This window comes from Pararge aegeria, chromosome Z, assembly GCF_905163445.1.
Source record: "Pararge aegeria chromosome Z, ilParAegt1.1, whole genome shotgun sequence".
Classification (NCBI taxonomy): Eukaryota; Metazoa; Arthropoda; class Insecta; order Lepidoptera; family Nymphalidae; genus Pararge; species Pararge aegeria.
In genome coordinates, this window is record NC_053208.1 from 13,176,494 (window position 1) to 13,194,117 (window position 17,624).

At 34.6% G+C, this 17,624-nt stretch overlaps 1 protein-coding gene across 2 annotated transcripts in view; it reads right to left on the bottom strand.

Annotated features, from left to right (window-relative positions):
• Positions 1 to 17,624, bottom strand: part of LOC120636188 (protein Jumonji) — a 49,184-nt gene that overhangs the window by 13,762 nt on the left and 17,798 nt on the right. For both annotated transcript variants that reach the window (XM_039907536.1, XM_039907537.1), the window contains 4 exons: positions 16,862 to 17,340; positions 13,427 to 13,660; positions 12,692 to 12,884; positions 10,064 to 10,302 (listed from right to left, as the gene is read on the bottom strand). In XM_039907536.1, the coding sequence (XP_039763470.1) occupies positions 10,064 to 10,302; positions 12,692 to 12,884; positions 13,427 to 13,660; positions 16,862 to 17,340 (1,145 nt within the window). The remainder of the gene's footprint in view (positions 1 to 10,063; positions 10,303 to 12,691; positions 12,885 to 13,426; positions 13,661 to 16,861; positions 17,341 to 17,624) is intronic.

Consider the following 17,624-nt stretch of genomic DNA (forward strand, 5'->3'; position numbering starts at 1 on the left):
AACGCTGAAGGACTTTAAGTATCGGTTTTCCACCCGCTTTCAGGAGTTCTGCTGTGATTCCGTCATCACCCGGTTCCTTGCTGTTCTTAAGTTGTTTGAGAGCCATACTAATCTCGTAAAGGCTGACGTCCGGGATATCTTCAGTGAAGTGTCGGGTCAATTTGGCACTAGGGTCTTTAGCCAAACTTCGAACAGGCTTTTTTGTTGAAGTGAATAACTGTCCATATAATTTCTCAACCTCACTCAGGATCTCCGGTTTAGAAGAAATGAGACTGCCATTGTCAGTCTTCAGGCGTGTCAACAGGCTGTGTCCGATAGACAGATCTCTTGCGAGCACTTTCGAGCCTTTGTTGCGCTCAATAGCGACTTTATATTTCTCAGTGTTAAAGTGTCGCAAGTCTTTCGTCTGCAACTTCGAGATCTGTCTATTAATACGCCGATAGTCAGACGCATCATTTGGAGACTGTAGTCTCATTTCTTGTCTCTTCTCCATAAGCCCGAGTATGGGCTGAGAACTTTTTGGTTCTATGTTTACGGTGGGTCTTAAAGAACTTGGACCCAACCGTATGGACAGTTTCCACGAGCCTGTTGTTAAGTTCGTCCACAGAATCGCAGTCCAGGCAATCAAACCGGTTTTGCGGTTCCAGTTGAAAGCTCTCGGGGTTTTGGATATGAGCACGAGTAGGCCGGAGCGGAGACTTTACCAGTCTGACCCTTTCCATCTTTACATTTATATTCAATGTGCCTCTTACAATACGGTGATCGCTTACGGTTTTCACCCTGTTGATCACAGAGACATCATTGAATATATGCCGTTTGGTCGACACGATAAAGTCGATCTCATTTCTCGTCGAACCATCGGGGCTCAGCCAGGTCCATTTACTGTGCGGCCGCTTTTCGAAGAAGGAGTTCATCATAAAGAGGCCCTCCTTCTCCATAAAGTCGGCCAGTATTTGGCCCCGTTCGTTCCGTTGCCCATATCCAAATTGCCCCACTCTCAGCTCTGCACAGCTTCGCTTGCCCAGCCTCGCGTTGAAATCCTCCATCACAACACTGTAGTAGGTTTTCGAGGCATGTATGGCTTTCGAAATATCCTCATACAATGCCTCTACTTCCTCGTCGGAGTGCGCAGTTGTGGGTGCGTAGACCTGTGTAACCTTCAGGGAATACCGTTTGGTTATTCTGAGTACAAGGTACGCTACCCTGCTCGACACGCTTTCGACTCGAAAAATGTTGTTGACAAGGGATTTGTGGACGATGAATCCGACACCACCTTGGGACTGTTGTTCGCCCTTCCGGTAGTAGAACAAGTTGCCGGATTTTAGGATTATCGTGTCCTCCCCCTCTCTACGGACTTCAGATAAACCCATGATACTCCAGCGCAACTTGCTCACTGCTTTTTCAAGCTCGACTAACTTCTTATCGGTCCTCAACGTGCGTGCGTTATACGTTGCCAGGTCCAGTCGTCGGGTTTGGCAGCGGAATCTCTTCCGGAGATTCTTGACACCCCTTGCCCCGCCGTTACCATAACCGCTGCCAGAGCCAGGAATAGCGGGGCTGCCGGGGACTAGGGGCTGTGGCTTTCTTTTCTCCATTCATACAAAGATTTGCCCGGTAGTGACCACGCTGGGCAGGCGGGTTGGTCATCGCAGGGTCATCTAGACTGATCGCACCGGCGTCGCTGCTGCCCGACACCGGTCTGTGCCATTTATTAAGTCTAGCCAATTTGAAGTCGATATACCGCCACTTGTCGGTCGCCAGAGCCTCGTCGGTTAGACGGCAGGGTGCACCACGTGCAGGTGACGTTGGCATTTTGGGAGGCTGACTGGTACTAGCCTCCCCCTTACACCCCGCTGACAAAAATTTTATAAAATTCTTCGTGATAATATCAGTATCAATGTTTCCTTAAATAATCACCAAAATAAAAATTATCCAGCCTGGTTTACTCCACCGTTAATTAAACTTCTTAAGTTAAAACACAAATATCATTCAAAAGTAAAAAAATTCAAGAATCCATTAGATTTATTAGAGTTTCAATATTTACGTAAGGATTGTGATAAATTTATATTAATATGCTACAATGAATACATAAATAAAATTGAATCAGAAATTGGAAAAAATCCTAAGTATTTTTGACCTACTTAAAAAACATACGAAAAAACAGTAAGACTTATCCACCCATCATGATCCTTAATAATAAAAAGGCCAATGATCCTCAGTCTATTAGTGAATTTTTTGCGACACACTTCTCTTCGGTTTAGGAAGTAGAAAAAGCTGTCTCTAATGACTTAAGTCTTAAAAATCCTAAATTGTACGAAGAAATTGAAAATGTAGAATTCTCTCGCCAAACTGTTTGTTTAAAACTAAAAAGACTCAATAAGTGTAAGGGTGCTGGTCCCGATAATATACCCCCGTTTTTTTAAATTAAATGCGCGTGGCCGATATCTTTGCCTCTTCAAATAATTTTAATAGGTCTTTAAGAGATGTACAGTTTCCTGATGTTTGGAAAGAGACGATAATAGTTCCTGTTTATAAACACGCTTTTATTAGCTTCACCTGTATGTATGTTTGTAACCGACTCCTTTGAGCTCGATTTTGTCCTACTTTGAACGATCAGATTTAATTCAAACTTTGTAGACATATCGAGGACCGATGACAATACACTAATCTGAGAAGATTATTGCAATATTCAATATAAAAATAAGATTTTTTAGTTTTTTGGAACTATTAATTACAATTACTACAGCGCCATCTAGACCCAAATGTAAAAAACCCTAGACCCAAATGTAAAAAAACCTATGGCGATTCCAACAGATGGCGATCGCGTACCTAACAAATTCCACAGAAAACATTAAGCTACTAGATGGTAGAGGGCGTTGGCTGTTATTTGTCAATGGACTGTTTTAAATAAGTTATCACGGAATTGATAGTAGATTAGATCAAATAACAGTTTAAAATAAACCAAACTAAAAAGTAGAAAATAAATAATAGTTTAAAAAACTAAAAAACACGTTTTTTATAGAAAACCGAACTTAAAAATAGAAAATAAATTTTAATAAATTTAAATTAAGAATAGTGTTTTTTAAACTATAATTTTAAGACTGGAAATCAGGAAGATGTCAAAAACTATCGTCCTATATCTATTATATCTACAATGGCAAAGGCTTTCGAATCTTTAGTATACCAACATAAGTATAATCATTTTAAAAAATATATTAGTGAGAAACAGCATGGATTCATGAGCAATAGATCTACTAGTAGCAATTTGTTACACCATGTATCAAATATAGCTGATTGTATTGATGATGGTCACCAAATGGATGCAATCTATGCTGATTTCTCGAAGGCTTTTGACAAAGATAACCATCGATTTTTACTCAGCAAGCTCCTTGCGCATGGTATCTCTGATTCGTTGTTAATGATGAGTTAAAGTGGTGTAAGTCAAAATTAAATAATTTGACTAATCTTCTAGTTAACATAATAATCTAGACCAATAGACATCCTAGTAACACTGATATTAAACAGTGTATATATTATTTTCAGATAAAATTTGGTCGCCTAGGTGAAAATATTAGCCTGCCATACAAATTTCGACTGTCCCTAACGGTCAATGGCTATGGTTATTCTAGCTCGCTCAAAAAACACCAAGGCCTGTGTATTCTGAGGCACGTATAATATTAAACAAAGTTGTTTTATAATATTAAATAACCTTTGAATTTTATTTTTAATAATAGGTCAAAAATTTGGTACCGCTGGATAACTTTATGCTTTGTGTAATATCTCTAGAGGAAGCACGAAAGCGCTGGTTTAGCCAATAGGAAACAGACCTAAATTTCACGAAATAATTATCGCCACTTTTATGGCATTGTAGCGTGCTTTTTTTAAAATTAATAACTATATAAATTTTCTATAATACTGTTAATTTTATATTAATTTTACTGTTAACTTTATGGGTTTAATTTTTAGTAAAGACTAAAAATTAAACCTATTTAAAATTAAAAATATCTTATGCTACTTCCTACTAATGTTATAAATTTAAACTTGTAGATATTTGGATTTTTGTATGTTTTTTACTCAATCACGCAGAAACGGCTCAATAACGCAGAACGGATTTGGATGAAATTTGCCATGCATGTAGCATTTGACGAGAAAAAGAAAAGAGACTACCTTTTGTCCCGATTCCTTAAGTAGCATCAGATTGATCTTAACGGTGGAGGCAAATCGTTTCAGAATTTTGAAGCTGCAAATTAAAACAATCCCCTAGTAGCTGCCGGGTCTGGGTGTGAAAGCAGGAGGGCGGAGTACCGAGACGTGAGCAGTTTATCCCCTAACCACATTAACCTAATAGGTTGGGGAAAAAGTCTTTTCTATACTATTTGTTTTGGTATAAAAGTTTAAATTTTAAAGAAGATAATTCCAAATTCAAATTAGGAAAATGTGTTATTTTTATTTGTTTTTCGTAGTGTGAAGATGAGTGAATCTAATGAAAAAATTTGATAAGTTTTAAAATTTTACTACAAAAAAGGTAAAAAAGAAAGCCGAAAAAAAAATTTGCGTTTATGTTTTGCGTCTGTGAGAGTAGCACAAATTTGGTTTAAGCGTTTTCAATCCAGAAATTTTGATGTCAAAGATGCACCTCGCTCTGCTCGCCCTATTACGCATAAAATGGATGCCATTTTTGAAAAAGTAGAGCAAGATCGGCATATCAGTAGTTACAATGTAGCTGAAGAACTGGGAATTGACCACAAAACAGTTTTGGGGCATTTGAAAAAAACTGGGTACACAAAAATGCTGTATATTTGGGTACCTCACGAGCTCACTGAAAGAAACCTAATGAACCGTGTACTCATTTGTGTTTCTTTATTACGACGTAATGAAAACGAACCATTTTTGAAGAAGCTGATAACTGGTGATGAGAAGTGGATCATGTACGACAAGAACGTGCGAAAAAGGTCGTGGTCAAAGGCCGGTCAGGCTTCACAGACCGTGGCGAAACCCGGGTTAACTCGCAACAAGATGATGCTGTGTGTGTGGTGGGATTCGATGGGCATTATTCATTATGAGCTGTTACCACCAGGCAGGAACATCGACTCTGATCTCTACTGCGAACAACTGATGAGATCAAAGCAAGAATTTTGAATTAATTATTAATAATAATATGGTAACTACTGATACAGAAGTTGCAAGTACTTTTGAAAACTTTTTTCAGAATGGTCCTATTCTGTTAACAGATTCACTAAATTCCTCACCTACTGCAGCTCAGAATTTATTAAGAGGCAACATTAATGAGTGCAAAGTTTTATTTCATTTTAAACATATAGATGCATCGGATATCATTAAAAACTTCAAGTAAACTTCAAGTTGTTAAAATTAAAGAAAACAGGTGATATATGGGGAATGTCGGTAATGGTAATATCTCAAATTATTGACGTCATTGCTTCTCTTTTAGCCATAATTTTCAATGAATGTGTTGATTTAGATACTTTCTCGAACCTAATGAAACATAGTAAACTCATTCCTCTATTTAAATCTGGTAAATAACCAAACTAAAAAGTGTATAAATAAACAATTACAGACCTATCTCAATCTTACCAGCTCTTAGTAAGATATTTGAAAAAATTATATTAAATCAACTTTTATATCATTTTAATGTAAATAACTTATTACACCCGTACGACGGGACGACACAATGGGAATGTTCACAGAATGCCATGGGTGTTTTTTGTAATCTATCTAAAGCTTTCGATTGTGTTGATCATAAAACCTTGCTGCTTAAGCTTTAAGCCACTATGGTATCCAAAACGTTGCACTAAATTTGGTTGCCTCTTATCTCAGCAATAGAACCTAAAGAGTTTGCATAAATGATGCAAAGTCTCAGGGTACCTCAATGGGTGTCCCACAAGGCTCGATTTTGGGTCCCTTTCCATTTTTAGTGTATATAAATGATATACCGCACCATGTCAGTGGAACATGCGACATTGTATTGTTTGCAGATGATACATCTCTAATTTTTAAGACTGATTATGATATTTTTTAAAACCCTGTATGTAATTGATTTTTATTTTATTGTTTCTTTCAGTTTTGTTCCAAGTTACATTCTATGGTCTTGCACAAATGTCAAAACGGGCCTATTACATTTTTACGACTATAGTAATAAGAAATGGTAGGAATTCTCTTGGCTAACATTCTGCATATGAGTCAACAAAAAGTATGATTTAGACTCTAATTTAAAAATCGATGGCGAAAGAACCTGAAACCGACGTACCTACGCTTAATTTATCTTAAATCCTCTTAATTTTTTAAACCGTCCATTTTACAGCTGCTTTTAGGTCACACATCTCTCGATTATTACCATTAAATTGTGATAGGGAGTGAAAGGTATTATAGGTAACTAGCGAACCACCCCTGCTTTGCATGGAAGCAATGTAGTTACTACATTGGGCAGTTTGGTTTCTTTAGTTTCCGCTAAAGAAAGATTTATTTATTGGTCGTATTATCAGTTTAGCTCTGCTCACTGCCTTATGAGACTTACGCTTGACTTGCTTATAACTAACGTTGTTACTTTATAATACGTACTCTATGCCACATTTTAACCGAGGGCGTGACCGCAATACTCCAAAAAATTGGTTGGAATTTTCTTGATTAACCTTCTGCGTACGGTGAAAGTATAATTTTGACTCTTAATTTAACAATTACTTTTTGTCTTTAGTGATATAATAAATTAAATAGTTCAAACAAACTAAAAAACACGCTTGGTATAAAAAACTAAACTAATTTCTTTGTTTTAGTTTATTCATAATAGCGATTTTTTTTAGTTTTTCTTGATCTATTATTTTTATTAGAGCAAAATTAATCGGTAACCCATCCACCATTAAAGAGATAAAATATAGATAAAATATTTTTTTTTTTATTCAGTGTGCCCGTCTCTCGAAATGCAAGTTCTAATTATTATTTAAAACAGGCCATTAAAAAGTAACAGCTAACGCCCTTTACCATCTAGTAGCTTAATGTTTTCTGTGGAATTTGTTAGGTACGCGAACGCCATAGGTTTTTTACATTTGGGTCTAGATGGCGCTGTAGTAATTAGTAAAAAATCTTATTTTTTATAGTGAAAATTGGAATAATCTTTTCTTATTAGTGTATTGTCATCGGTCCTCGATATGTCTACAAAGTTTGAAAGAAATCTGACCGTTTCAAGTGGGTCAAAATCGCGCCCAAAGAAGTCGGTTACAAACATACATACAAGTGAAGCTAATATAAAGCGAATATAAAGCGTGTAAAAATGAGTACTTGACACATGTAGTACATACTTTTTGTGTACCATTAATAGTATTCTCAGCGCAGTATCATCAATAGTATGTCAGATGACACGAGCAACCAATATGATAATTCCGTGTTTGTATCAACCACTGATGTTACACAAATATATCTGACTTAAAAAATTTGTGTCTGTTTTTAAACAATTATTTCTAATAACTGCATTAATACTCCTTAAATCCTAATCAAAAAGGGGCAGGTCACAAAGTTCTTATTGAATGTCATGTGACAATGCATCCATTGCCACCTCTTTCGCTTTAGCAAACCAAACATCGAATAATGAACGTTGTGAAATTTGCGAAGTCTTTCTGAAGATAAGAAAAAGTTATATGAGTTTTGCAAACTAACCTTTGAACATAATTACCATAATGAGCTATGTTGATATTAGAGATATTAAAACGATCAAACGCTGTAAGATATGAATATGGAGTGTCTTTTAAGATGAAGTACTAAATTATTACTGAAGTATCTGACACAGGCGTATATCATACTTAAATTCTTTGCTCTAGATAAATCTATACTAAAGTATAAGATATATCTCGTATCTCGGAATACAACCCGTGATTGTAATGAATTTTGATGCTGTTATAAAAAAAGAAAAATCCTTAAAAAAAATTAAGATATAAATGTTAAAGTTCTTTGGTATGCAAGGTATTGGTGTATTATAGTAAGTCTGATAATAAATTTGAATTTTGTATTCAAAGCAAACTCGTGAATTTGGCACTTTTAAATACTCACCCGGGAGTAAAACCAACTGCCTTATTTGATGTGAAGTTTTTTACGTAAATCGGATATAATTCCAAAAAATGCAATTCGTGTCGTTTTCAGCCAAATTTGGATTTCAAGAATTATTTCTTGAAAGATTCCTTAAAAGATTAACCAATTGACCGAGCTATTCATTCATTTTTTGTTTTGATCAATTATTCATTCATTTTTTATGAGAGACTTCATTGAGATTCACGAATTAATAAGTTTGTAGATTTGCAAGCTTCGCCAGCATTTACAATTCTGTTCTACAAGCAGAAACACAAATTGTTATCAGCTTATTTATGAGAGATTTCATTGAGCTCCTTTTAAAAAGCAAAGATAAAAAAAATCAATCTAAAAAGCATGTATGCATTCGCAAGTGTTATATATTTGTCATATGTTCATATATTTGCCAGAAAATTATTTTATGATTTTGACTACAATTTATAAAAAACTTCACATAATTTAAGTGGTTCTAAAAACATAAGATATATAAAATAATAATTAATAGATGAATTGAAAATGGTTAACGAAACGTTATTTGTTAAATACATCAGTCATAAAATTGAATTTAGAGAAAAATATGCTATATTTAAAAACAAAGATAAATATGATCAATTTAAAAAGCATGTATGCATTCTCAGGTGTATATATGCCCTTTTTGATATTTGCTTTGCCATTAATATTTACAAGAATTACTATCAAGATATTTTAACTAATAATATTGCATAGGTGTAAAATAAGAAATCGCAATAGTTCTGCTAGCGTAGCGTAATAATAACACTAAAAAATATAAAAAATGCAACGGCTCGAATTAGTCAAATCCGGAGGATGTTTTATAACTTATATAAAACATCCTCCGGATTTGACCGCCTAGCGATAATTTTCTTTTTAAGACCCGTTGCTTTGCTGATATCATTCCAAAATTCAATATCTTTTATACAACTTGGAATGAAGAGGTGAAAATGCTAGTGGATTAATAATTAGTTTAGTATTGTATAACTATTTTATTTATTTTTAAGGTGATAATATTTAAATTCGCTTATAAAAGAGTCCGGCAGGGCAATTTATACCTTATGGAATATAAGGTTACATGTACATTCATAGATTTTTATCAAAAGCTGTAATAAAAACAAAACATACCAGCTGCCCCCTGCGGTTTCAATTGGATTAACTAAGGGTCGTATGCCTAAAAATGATGATTATTTTTAATTGTTGTCGACATATAATGCGTAAAATAGGACACAACATATTCATAATAGGCAACAGCCTTTTTTAAATTCTACTTAAGCCCAATATTTTTGTTGTACATATTCAAATATCTTATAATTTTTATAAACAATCGTGAAATACCAGTAAGCTTAATACTAGCGGTAATTTGAAAAGCTTTGTGCAAATGGATCAATATCGTTCCAAAATTCAGTATCTTTTAAACTTCTAGGTATTTATTTCAAGTAGTTTAAACTAGCTTGACTATATAAGAAATTATTTATATTTTGTATTACGTAAGAGTGGTCATTTAGTCAGTGCACGCGGATAAAACAGCTATGTTGCTTTTTTTTTCTTCAGGTTTGCTATATAAAAACGATTATTTCAGTCAGAAATCATATAAATACTGAAATTATATATGCCTATGTTACTTCTATATAAAATAACTTTCTTACGTAGATAGAATGACTAAAATAGTTTAATAAAATAGTTAATTTATTACAAAGACAAAGGAATCTGTCCTCCTTCAAATATTTAAATAGCAAATATACCCAAAATATCTTCATCTAGGCACTAAAAGCCTGTATAAGGCCTAGATGATGATTTTTTTAATTTCATGTGTGGTGTGAATGTGGGTAAGGGACTGTGCGTTTTCTCAGGGTACATTAAAACTTATGCGATGAAATCTCTGGCACATCCACTATCTCTTGTTAAGTAAGTAGTTGCAAAAAATTAAGTCACTGTTTGTTTGATCAGAGGATAAACCGAAGGAAAGGTTAGCGGCACTTACCTTTTTTAAAAGCGGTAGAAACGTGAAGCGGCCGGTCTTAATGCATTCCTCAACATCGCGGAGCTCTTTTTGTATACATATTTCATCATTCGACACAGGCTCTTCTTCATCAGACGATGATTCAGACTCTCCGGTATACACCTTCTTCACGTGTAAAGGGTTATTAGCACGCCTTAAAAGTTTCTGGTATTTCTTTGAACATTGTTCCGATATTTTCTCATTGAGGGATTCGCGTTCCTCTGAAAAAAATAATAGTCGCGTCACGTTTGTACAATTCAGTGGTTAATTGTACAGGATAAATAGGTCATAGTACAAGCAATTCTGAAACAATAAGTCTGTCTGTGTATTGTTTCTACACCACAGGTTCCGAAGGTAGCTTCTACTGAAAAGTAGTCGGCATGACATTCAGCAGTTGACCTTTTATTGATACGACTGCTTCATGTGTTTTTTAAACTTATGCATTTGTTAGGAAATAGGGAATTACAGCACTTTATCTATGATAAACCCGATGATTATATTAAATATATCAACAAATCATAGTTTGTATACTCATTGATAATGTATTGAAAATATAATAATGGACTTTAGTAGACTGTCAAATAAAAGTATAGGATCTATGGCGGGAGACGCGAGTTTGACAAGTTAGATTGGCGGCAAAGAAAAGTGAGGACGGATTTAAATTAATGAATTGAGAATAGAAGATTAAGTAAAGTATTGTGGATAGAACGTTACAAATTGGGAATAGATGATTTATAATGGAAACGACATACTTAACGAAATATTGTTGTGACAAAACAAGAGTCGTATATACTGGTGATGGTGTTGAGATAAGTTGTTAAAAGTTGTTGGTACTATGGTTGTACCTGATGTTGCATCAGATAAGTATATATCATCTTTTGGTTTATTTAGGTATCATATATGGAGCCCTAGCATAACTTTATACCGACAGTTTATGTAGCAGAGGTTGCTCTATACAAACAACTTGTTTCAAAAGTCCTGATGTTATAAGTGATCCTAGTAGTTATGTTTGACTTGTCTTATATGTCTTGTATCAAAGGGCCTAGCGTTATAACATATGATAATGTTGTAATTGTGTTTATAAGTCTTGTTTTAATTGATTGAATAAAAGAGCAACGGTAGAGTTTCTTGCCAGTGGTCTTCTCTGCCGAAGACAGCATTCCGAACTGGTTGTAGAGTCATTTGAAGGTAACAAGTAATATGAATTATAGAGAAGCTTAATATACAGTATTAGAGTCAGTCCAGTTGTTTTATTTTACTCCTTGGAAAGTCAGGTTTATAGAGTACAGACCCACAACACTGCTCTAAAGCAGGTTTGTGGGCTTAAAAGATTTCTTTTATAAAATGAATACTTTAATAGGAAGGAAGAATAATAGTCATGAGAATAAATGATTACTGCTAAGAAACTAGGTATTTAGCTTCAATAATACTGTTAATTAATGAAAGATCTAAGTGCCATCCTGAACATTGTGGGTATTGCAGTGAATATCTGAATACCTGGGCCCTTCCATTCTCTATATTTTTTAGCACTTTCATCATATTATCTACCCCTTACCGGCCCACTAGAACGGCGATTGTTCATGTAGAGTTTTTTTAAATGTGTCCACTAAACTTTCTTTTTAAACTAACAGATACCATAGACTTGGTTCGTGTTTGTTTATTTGCCCGGTCTTAAAATTCGCTTGCATCTCCAGGATGTCAGCCCTTTATGTGTCAAATTTAATTAAGATCAGTAAAGGTTGAGCCAAACGAGAAAACTTTGCTCAACATAGTAATTTACCTGTCTGAAAAAGTTTGATTTGCAATAAATAAATCAGAAGTAAGAGATTTACAAAGAGTACGCCCAAGAAAGAAAAGGAATTCTTGATTTGGAGCTCACAATTGTCTGCTATTGTGGCGATTACTTTAAATAATGTTTTTTTCGTGTAAACATTAAAGTAACGTATTATTATATTATATTATAAATAAATAATGAAACCCGAAACTAATCACTATTATTCTCAGGTAAGTTCAGAGTCAGTCAGAGCTCTTTTTACGTGCGGCGCTCTGTAGGTGCATTTCTTTCTTTACGAATAATCTCATTAAACGTTAGTTAAGAATTTGCTCTAAACTTACCTACATTTTTCAAGCACACGGAACACACGCCGAATATAAGTTCATTCTTACACTGCGAATATTCCTCACAATCATATACTGTCACAAATGTTGATGTTAACAGTAATAATTGTAAACGTATTTACAAACAACCGTGCAGCAAACGAAAAAAACAGTAGGCATAATGATATCATAAAATAGCCTAATTCAATGAATATATTGTTATGACAGTTACTTTTAAAATTACAACTTGTTATTTTAACAATAAATAAAAAGAATATTACTTTATCAGTTGCCAACGGCACCTGGTAAACGTTATTTATTTAACATAGTTCGGCAACTTTTAATTTGGATATTTTAGTATACTATTCTAACAAATAAGCTTCTTATATATTTCTAAAGACCTCCAATGTATTAAAATTTATTGAAATTTTTTATAATTACAAAGAAGAACAGGCAATTATTCATCTATGCAGTCAATATATAAAAAAATCACATTCACATAAAAATACTTACCATTATTGAGTATGTCGTATGGTAGCATATATTTTAGATAAATTCGATCTAATTTTGTTTCTGGATTTATGAGCTTTACATTCATGTTCTCCGCCACACTTGTCCATTTTTTACGGCGGGTAACCTCATTGAACCCTCCATAATTCTGTACAATCCTGAACATCTTAGGTAAATTGACCTCTAGTCCAGAAATCTATAAAAAATATAGGCATTTTATTGCAAATAATAATTTAAATAAGATTCATTGAAGATCGAAAATGCGCCAAACGTAGTGTTGATTATTATACAACGTGTAACGGAATTACGAAATACTGTCGAAGGGTGCATAAGCATTTTTCATTAGGAATCACCCTGTAAAATATTAAATCAAAGCAGCATATTTATTTTCCGTACTAACTAATTCAAAAAATTCTAATCGTTACTTTTGACAACCCTATTTTGAATAAAAGACCGACACGTGCATAGTACCTAGGCTACGCGGCGCGTACCTAATAAAGTGACCGGAGTCATTTGATTTTACTTTTACATGTGATATTAGGGCTTTATCTGATTTCTTTCAGTTAAAACAAAAAGGATTACTCAAAAACTACTAGCGTTTCGGTTTCGCAGATAAGTTTTAGATACATTAATTATTTTACCTCTAAAGCCTCAAGTATTATTTCGATTTTTATTTACACGTTGTATAAGACTCAATTAGTTTTTTTATGTTTATACTATTTAAACAAAATTACTTACTATTGGCGACCTTGTAACTATGCCATGTGTAGCAAGGTGCGCGCGAATGGCGCACAATTGACGCGTTCCGTCTCCGAAGCGGTTTAAGAAGCGGCATATATATTGATTCTTTACATTCAAGCGGTCTGAGTTTTTTATCTTGCACTCCGGCTTAAATTCACTTGGTGCGACTACTCTGCACAAGCCATACGCAGAGGCCTCCGGTGCTATTGTTTGATAATATACTAGAAGATCCTGAAATGAAATACTTTATTTGAATCTTCCTCATTATTGTATAGGTATTTACTTAAACTTACCAATAACCAATAATAGAAAGGGTCTTAACTTAGCTACGTGGTCGCAGCTTTCCCAAGCTATTCTTATTGTACAAAAAAGCAAAACAAATTACATAATTTTGGAATAAATAATTCGCAGTAAAGTTATTAAATATTCATAAATAAGTGACTAGTGCCAGTAACAGTCAGAATTGTCGTTATTATCGTCAGAAAGCCAGCAATCTAAAATTTTGAATAATTTAACCAAAATCATCTATATACGAGTATATAAAAGAGAAAGTGTGTGGGTATGTTCCGTATAGGCTCCGAAACGGCTGGACCGATTTCAATGAAACTTTCAGGGAATCTCCGGATTGACCTGGCGAGTAATCCTGTAAAGTTTGGTGACGATCGGACCACTCCTATTTTTGAACTGTCAAATACAGCTTTTATTTACTATGATGATATTCTATTGTTGGGTGTAATGGGTGCAGATAATGATCTTCACCCGCTCGAGAAGCGAATAGAAGAGAATGAATACGGAGAGAAATAAATTATTTAATATATTATGAGACTTAAATTAAAAATTTAATGATGTAAGTTTATTGTTTAAATAAAATAAAGCAAAATCTAACCCGGCGAAGCGGGCTGGGTACGCTAGTATTATTATATAATTCATAATTTCACTAAACAATTTTCGAATAACATGATAGAACCTTTTTTAGGTTAACCTCTTTATATTAATTACTAGTGGTCCCTCGCGACTTTATCCTCTTATAAGTCAACCTTAGAAGATAGACATTCGATGTTGCTGACTTTTTTTTAACTTTTACAGGGGATCATCTTTGTCATACATAATTTTATCGAAACTTTAACCGTCTTCGCAGCGCAGTGGAAGCTCTCAAAAAGAATAGCAAACCACCGATTTAGAAACATTCTTCATTGGTGCTATGCTCCTATTGGTCTTAGCATGATGATATATAGCCTATAATAGCCTTCGTTGATCAATGAGCTAATATCACTAAAATAATTTTTCAGATCGGATCAGTAGTTTCTTAGATCACGCGTTCAAATTTTATGAGACTGATTGTAAGGTAAGAGAGTCATACATTGACTTCTTTGGACGCTATTTTGACCCACTTTGAACGGTCAGATTTCTTTCAAACTTTGTAGACATATCGAGGACCGATGACAATACACTAATCTGAGAAGATTATTCCAATTTTCAATATAAGAAATAAGATTTTTTACTTATGACTACGCCATCTAGACCTAAATGTAAAAAACCTATGGCGTTACCAACAATGTAAAAAACCTATGGCGTTACCAACAGATGGCGTTCGCGTACCTAACAAATTCCACAGAAAACATTAAGATACTAGATGGTAGAGGGCGTTAGCTGTTACCTTTTAATGGCCTGTTTTAAATAATACCCGCGTAGGGACTGTTATTAGGTTAATAGGGTGCTTTTTAAGACATTATCAAAATAATAATCACTCTACTCATATCTGTCAATAAAATATTTATTAACTATTGGCACCCCACGCTTTTTTTACAATAACATATATTTTTTTATTCACACTATTATTAATTTATATTTATTGAAATTTTTAACACTATTCTTAATATAAATTTATTTTCTATTTTTTAGTTCGGTTTTCTATAAAAAGCGTGTTTTTTAGTTTTTTTTAAACTATTATTTATTGTAGCTTGTGATTCAATCGTTTCCGGGCTCGGTATCCGACAGGCTCAATTTGGGAATTTATAAACAACTTCGGTTGCGGTACTGTGGCGAGAAGACCGACCAATTATGGGTTTTTTTTCGGTTGGGGAGAAATCTGTGCAGACTTCTGCCTGGTGGCAGAGCGTGTCTGGACGAATTTGCATGGCTTAAAGAACGGCCAAACCAAACCGATGGGTATAACTGGCCACTTTGCTTAGCGTTTGTGGCTTATGAGAAAACCATTGAAAACCAGCTCTGCACTCGAAATTACCCGCGGGTACATATACTAAGGGCACATGATTGAGTTAGGTAGGTCCAATTTGGAGAAAGAGGTGAAATACCGAATCCTACTCTGCTTTCAGGTAACTTCGTGGCATCTTTATGTCCAAAATCTCTCCATGCCTAAAGATCACTGCGTGTTGCCAGTGATGACTTACGGATCTGAAGGTGCTTGTTAGTAACATCATAAGACTAAGAATAACTCAGCGTGCAATGGAAATAGCTATGCTAAGGAGTATTTTTCAAATTCGAAATGAGGAGATCCCTAGAAGAACTAGAATTACCAACACAGCTCAGCGAGCCGTGTAGCTGAATATATTTTATTGTGAAGATTGAAACTAATAATAATAATTGTTTTTACACTTCTATTAAAGTTTCGGGGGGTATATTTTGCAAAGCTTTTGCATTGTCTGTCAGCAAAAAAGAAATTTGTGAATTTTTGATGCTGATGAGGATAATATTATATTTGAAATTCAAGATAAACGCCATACCAAATTTTCGATTTAATAACATGATTGTCCTTTTCATAAAACTCTTCGTGTGCGAGTCTGACTCGCACAAGACCGGATTTTATTCTTGTTGTTATAGCGACAATAGGCATATACACGCTGGAAAATTTAAATTCTCTACCTGCTACTTTTCATTAGACCAGTTGGGCACGGAACCAAAAAGAGATCTAACTACCTACATTGCTAACAAGCTGAAACAAAAAACATTTTATATTTTACATAAATTACAACAAAACCCCTAATACTCAAGAGGAAAGTATATAATAATTATTTTAACAATCGGGTCTAATTTCCGTACTGCTTTAGCTTATATTATTGGTAACTTGCGGGGAAGGGCGCCGTTGCCCGTGCACATAACCTGCGCCTCAGGTTGACGGACGGAAATTTGTATTACCCTTTGTTCCTGCTTGCCCTCCGAGGTGTTGCTCTGTTTATAGGCGATGGTTTCCCACTTAGCATTAGGTGGGTCATCTGCTTGGTCCGTCAATTATAACTATAAAAAAGACTACGTCAAAGGTAAATAAACCAAAAAAAAAACTACCCTGAAAAGCACGAAACCCAAGTCCACTTGCAGGTTTTGTCATTGTTACCATAATTTTCTCTGTTCCCTATGTGGATAAAAACTTCATAGCAACATAGGTATTACATAGTTTTTTTATAAAACACTTACAGAGAATTCTTCTAGCGTAGGTGTATAGACCGGAGCCTCCGTAAAACTGGTACTGGAACTTGGTTCCTTTTTTGATCCTAACGATGACGTTGATGGAGTTGTATGTTCAAAATCGTGTGTCTCTTGTGTCTCTGCCCAAGATGTTGAAGGTGCTGGTTGGTCTATAGAATCATCATCATTAACAACTGGAACAATTTCCTCGCAAGAGCATTCACCTGCGTCGTCATATACAAGTCGCTCATCTAACTCATCGTCAAACTGAGCGACGTCGACTTCAAAATTTGGCACTTCCGTTAAAAGGTTCGATTGTCCAGTTGTGTTTGTATCAAATTTAGGATCTGTAGATGTAGTTTGTAGTGGTCGATCTGAAGTGTCTACAGACACTCCAGATCGACATGTGCTAGATTCTTTATTAAGACACACTGAATCCATAGATGCTTCCGGTGCTTCTAAGCGGGAGCCCAAAGCGGAAGAGAACTCTGTAAGATTAGGAAAAATAATACATATTTTACTTACTTTTCAAAATAATTAGAATTTTAGAAGCTTATAGACCTTATACGATTTGCATAATAAGGGTTAAAGCATGAAATTACTTGTTATTATAGTAAGTAACAAATACTTTGAATTGACATAAAACCTTCCTGGTGTGAGAATTTCGATTGCAAATAGTCATATGTCATGATTTTCTTCTTCCAAAAAATGTGCATTCGACTATAACGTGAGAGATGGACCTTCAAAAATCCAACTTACTCAATACTTAATA